Raw genomic sequence first — 5,727 nt, forward strand, 5'->3', positions numbered from 1 at the left:
TTTCCTATCCAGAAAATCTTTTAATAACTTCCCTTGGAAGCTGCATGGCACAGCTGGGACTAGAGAGGGCAGGACTGTGGGAACAGGGCAGGGAGACCAAAAGAAGGAAACTCACTGAAGGAAAAAGGTGCAGAATTCAGGAGGCAGATTTGTAAGACTTTTGCCTGTTTTCCTGTTGAAGGGAAGCAAGCAGAAAACAAAAGACAAGGACAGAGTAGAAGACTTTAATAGCTCATTTTAAATAATATGCCATTGTCAACATGTGAATGACTTACACCTGTCCAATGTGGTGCAGAATATCATATTATGTTTTGCCGTTTATCCAGTGCAAATATTTAAATAATAGATACAAATACTGTCCCATCAGGAGCTTCAGTATATAATCTTTGCTTTTTAAGAAACAGCTTGGCACTGAAACAGAAGTGCAAAAGTAACGTAATATGTACACAAAACAGGTTTTAAATAAGTTTCTAAGCATGCTTTCTACTAAAATCTATTTTTTAAAATTCAGTTTTACATCTAGAAATATGTAGTACAAAAATGCAAGTTTACAAGCCATTTTTCCCAATATCTATGCCATTTGAAGTCTTAAGTAGCAACATTCCTCCAACATGATGCATACATTTAAGCGCAATAATATTAAGTATTTAAATATAAAGTTATGAAGTGTTTGAGAATATAAATTAGTAACAACACATAGAGACAAAAATACATGCACTGTAAAATAAATAATTCATCAGCTTTACATTTGAGGATATATATAATATTATACAAACAAAATATACAAAATTACAGGATTTGATCTTGCAGTTGCTCATATTTGTCACTTAAACATCTAGGCAATCTCAGTGCAGTAAAAATGTTACTTTATGGGGTTACTCATACACTAAAAATCAGGTGCACAAGACTACTTTAGTGAAATGGCTCCTGACTGGAATGGCTCCTGACAAGAACAGGCCCCACAGAAAACCTGGTGTGAAAAACCTTGGTGTTTAGTTTTATTCTTGTGAGCTGAGATACTGTTGGCACTCTGGGTCTCCTTTAATTTCTGGAGATCCAGGAATTCTTCTACCATTTTTTGGATAGACACACCAACATGCAGCAGATTCTCCATCCAGTAAAGTTTCACACTGGAATTTTTTTAGCAAAAAAAAAAAAAAAAAAAAAAAAATCACAATAAGTAACTGTAAGATTACCTGTGAGGTACTGCAAGTAGAGGTGTTGGACAGAATGAGGATCAGAAGGTGGGGACCCACCATGCACAGGCTTGTTTTGAATGTAGTGGTCTACAGAGCCTCTAAACAACACACTTAGTTAGGGAGCCAAGACCTAAGCTCAGCTATCACAAGAGCAACTTCAGATTTAGAACTGTCCAGTCCTTGGTAAAGTGCAGTAGAAAGCAGCAATATCTTCCAGTGCCAAAGTGAGAAATGGAAGGATGGGAGAATATACAATCTGGTAGGGTGAGAGCAGTGACTGAATTGTCTGCCTCTTCACACAAGGAGACAAATAAGTTGGTATGTTTTGGGTTTTTTTCTTGGGGAGGGGCTTAAACAGATTTAGGTCCCAGGTCACAGTGTTTGTGAGTCACACCGTGATGCTATGCCCAAAACCAAGGAGTCTTGGTGACACAGATTTACGTAGACCTACTAAATTTTTGTGCATAACCTGTGGTTGCAGGGTGTGGCTTAAGGTTCAGAGCTTTAGTTAGTTCTGCAGATTACTCTCACTGTAACTTGCAACAGATTTTTTTGACAGTATAATGGAAATGAACAAATAACCTAATCCACAGGTGGCACAAATCAGTTTTTTTGTTTGACTTTCAGAAGGTTAATTTTGCTCCAAAAAGTTTTCTTTCACTGCCTATGTAGGTTTTCCACTGCCTGTGAGCTGAGAGCCCACTTTTTAATAAGTGATTATTATATATTCAGTGGGCTTTGTCAGGTAGTATGGCAAATATTATGAATTAATGTCAACTGAAAGTATGCTAACAAATCAAGTGCATGGGAGCAGACAGGGTTAAAATATTTTGGAAGAGGCTTTGAGTGCACCTGTTCTGCAAAGGGAAAAGACTCCTGCCTCTATTGCTGACAGCTCCCAGCATGTGGATCACCTTGAGGAGAAGGACAAACCATCTGCTCTCACTGCTAAGTATCCCTGTTTTCACAAACTTGTGAGTTTGGGAGCAGAGGGCTGTGAAAGGGTTGGCTGTATCAGGCTAGTTGCAGCACTGCTGGGAGCAGAGAAGGGGAAAAAGGCGCACACACCTGTTTACTGTGGTAAAATCCATTCTTGTTGCAGTTGGGCAAGTAAAATTTGTAAATCTCCCCTCTGCTTCTCTGCTGAGCCTTCACCAATTTATACAGGGCTCTATAGAGCTCCTTCTGACAAGGACCCTGCAAGAATACCATGCACAGGTAGTGGATACCAAAATCACAAGGAAATCAGCTACACACAAGGTGACCAGAATATAGACAGTAAAAAGCTGAAAATACTTATTAGGCATAAAATCTACACCAGTATGTGTTTTTCTGGTTTCAGTAGGAGCAAAGCCAGAATACTCTGGTGTTGCATTCAGACCTTTGTTTTTAATTCTTTGAGGTATTTTCTGTCCTCATAAACATGGGGATTTTAGTCCTTAAATTGCCACACACGGAAATTTAACCTGTACTAAGTAAACACATTACTGCTCAGAGGGTACAATCTAGCCTATTATGGGGAGATGGACATTAGAAGACTGGTATGTGAGATTGGCCACGTTTTTCTGGGTTGCCATGGCCTTCTGCTGTGTTGATATATGGAGGATAGGTGCAAGACATATATAGATGGTGCAAGAACAAACATCTGAATGTTTGTTATCTTTTGCACAGGACAGAACCGTTGCCAAAGTAACATGGAGCTATTCTGTAGCTCTGGGACCAAACCCCAAAGTTCTTGGAACTGGGAATGAAGAACTGTTTGCAATATTCACTGTTTTCACAATTTGCTGTCTCTCTTTTTCAAAGTCACAATTTCCGTACATCAACAGTACCTTGAATCAGTGCAAGAAAGGAAAAGTCACAGAACAAATATTTCTACTTTAGAGTGAAAATAAACACAGCCTCTGCTTTTGAAAGATCTCCCCTCATATAAGTTGTCACATTCCAGTCTGTGGGTTTATCTGTGGCTCTGAGTGAGAAAAGCAGAAGCCCTAAAATCAGAACTGAAGTTAACAGCGCATGTGCATAACAGTTCAAACTAAATCAGTGATTAAGTCCTGTTCTGGATATGGAATGAGGCTTCCTAAGGTAGGGTGGTGCTTATTGTATTTTCGCTTTTTCTTTTCCATTTTTTTGTCTGTGACCATTACGAACCCAGACTTCTGTGCTGCCCGACTAACCCAGCTCCGTAATGCACAGGTGCTGCTGCCTGGGGGGGGTCTAAGTGTGGTTCTCTGGTGCCCTCCAGTGGAACAGAAACCTGCTTGCAAAGGCCCTACACCCCAACTACCCGCTGGGATTTTGCAATGTCGAACACCACTTTAATTGTTGAGCATTTTGTCTTTCTACATGAATGTACTTAAAAGTGTTTCCTTGTGATCAGAGAGAATCAAGTTTTGGTTTGCATTGGTGTTTCATCAATAACTACATGGAAGGATTCCCTTTTATTTCGCTGTGTGTCAGACCAGTGACAAATGCCTTTTCTTAACTAAAACAAAACAGGAGTCCAAGAATTCCTGTAAATTAAGGGACCAGGTTATAATATGATTGTAAATGTGGTGAAACATTCAGCCTCTGGATGAAGTCTGTGTAGGACATACCTGATGCACGCCTGTTATTATTGCTCCAGACATTTTGCCTGTTCCTCAAGCATCTGATGAGGACATTCCAAAAGTTGGTTTGCCAGCTACCCAAAATACTGACATCTCAATGTTGCTGCTAGAATTTTTTGCAAGGATCTACTGAAATCATCTCTGAAAAAATAAAAAACAACCCACCTGCTCTTTCCATTTCTTGAGTTCAGATATTCTCTTTGTTTTCATGTTTTCATATGCAGTGATGGAATTCCAGGGGATGGATTTATCCTGGTCTATGGGAAACATCAACTGATAGTTCAGCAGCTGATCCTGTGTTATTTCAGTGCTTTCCAAAGGCATACCATCACGTTCAATAGAATCTGGAAACGAATCGTGAAATTTTGTGAAATTTCAGTGAAATTTTGCATTTATTTGTCGAAGTTAAAAAGATGAAGAAAAAGATCAACCAAAAGAAAAAAAATAAAGTAGTATCTAAGACAGATCCATTAGTGTAGATCTTGTAGGAATAAATTTCATGTGCAGCACAGCAAATTATACTTTGGTCATAAATTCATAGAAGGGCTCAGCAGATGTTCTCTAACATGTTGGGTATTTTATGATCCATCAAAATTACTTGAATACCAAAGATGAAGCTGCAGCCAGTCTGTTAGAAATTAAAAAACCTTCTTGATCACGGTGGTTTGTAGAAACTTGGCTAAATGAAAAAAGACTGAAGCTAAACTTGTAATGAATTTAGATTTTTGTCAGTGTGATGTATTTCTGGTTTTATTCATGAGACAAACTGCTCCAGACCTCATTCCGTGGTATCCTGTACTTTGTTCTTGCCTCACAAATAAGATGGGGTAGCAATTCACAGGAGACAGCAGTAGCTCATGCTGGCCTGCAGTAGACCAAATAGCAAAGGACTGGCAGAAAATATTTGGATCTGCCAGATCATGGTCTGCTTGCCAGTGCCTAAATCAGCATGTGTGACCTGTTCCACTGAAAGCAACAGAAGCTCTTTGCAATTGCAGGTGATAGGATATAGGATAAAATTTTTATGTGTCTAAATTACTTGCTGGATCAAGGCTGTAAACGGACAATGGACTAAAAAGCACCCTTTGAAAATTTTAAACAAAAAATGGAGATGAGAAATTGAGGAGGGAAAGAAAAGAAGGAAGAAAGGAACGAAGCAAGCAAGCAAGCAAACTCTGGAAAGAATCAAATCGAATACAGGTAGTTTACATACTCAGTTTAGTCACTGTTCTCTCCCTTCCTCACCCCCTCAAGCACAAGAGAAACTCCACTTACGTCTACTGATGGCTATTGTTATTTTGAGTCAACGATGATTATTTTTGTAATGCTACCAAGTTACCTTCATCATCACTTCATGGACATAGCAGTAATGATGATGAAAATAATAATAATAATCATAATAAATTGAAAAATAAAGAAATAACACTGAAGAAATTCCTGCCCATCATATAGTCTAAGACGCTTGAGATGCCATTTTGCCTCAAGATAGTTTGACTAGCACTCCACTACTCCAGATACATTTTATTCCTGAAATGAAACGAGGCACAAAGCCCGTTTAGTCTTTTCACTCTCTTTCATGGCTTCTAGAGAAGGACATAAGCAAAGCCTATAAAACGTTTGTCCTACTGTAGCTACTGTTTAGTACTAAAGAAAAACTGTCTGCAGCCTCCCAGATACTTTATTCTGGTTATTCTGCATTGTCCCATCACTGTGCTTTAGGGTTTTCATGCTCTCAAGACTGTAGCATACCAGCTTGCTGCGAACATCCTATGCCCGGCTCCAGGATGCACCTCACCTCGAACAGCACGTTTCCCTGGAAAGGGCATTCCAGCTTCCTTATTTTTCAAACGCCTGCCTAACTTCGCTCATTGTTCCCAGCCTCTGTCTCCCAGAGCCCGCAGCGCCGTTTCCAGCTG

The 5,727-nt window shown here is 39.4% G+C and overlaps 1 protein-coding gene across 1 annotated transcript; it reads right to left on the reverse strand.

The window, feature by feature from the left end:
- Nucleotides 1–204: 204 nt before the first annotated feature.
- On the reverse strand, nt 205–5,710 carry IGFBP1 (insulin like growth factor binding protein 1). The gene is made up of 4 exons (XM_008640893.2): nt 5,607–5,710; nt 3,977–4,155; nt 2,268–2,396; nt 205–1,130 (listed from the first exon to the last, which is right to left on the reverse strand). The coding sequence occupies exons 1-4, from the start codon at nt 5,635–5,637 to the stop codon at nt 999–1,001; spliced, it is 471 nt and encodes a 156-aa protein (XP_008639115.1). The 5' UTR covers nt 5,638–5,710; the 3' UTR covers nt 205–998.
- Between the last annotated feature and the right edge of the window lie 17 nt (nt 5,711–5,727).

Source organism: Corvus brachyrhynchos, unplaced genomic scaffold (genome assembly GCF_000691975.1).
Source record: "Corvus brachyrhynchos isolate BGI_N302 unplaced genomic scaffold, ASM69197v1 scaffold49, whole genome shotgun sequence".
Classification (NCBI taxonomy): Eukaryota; Metazoa; Chordata; class Aves; order Passeriformes; family Corvidae; genus Corvus; species Corvus brachyrhynchos.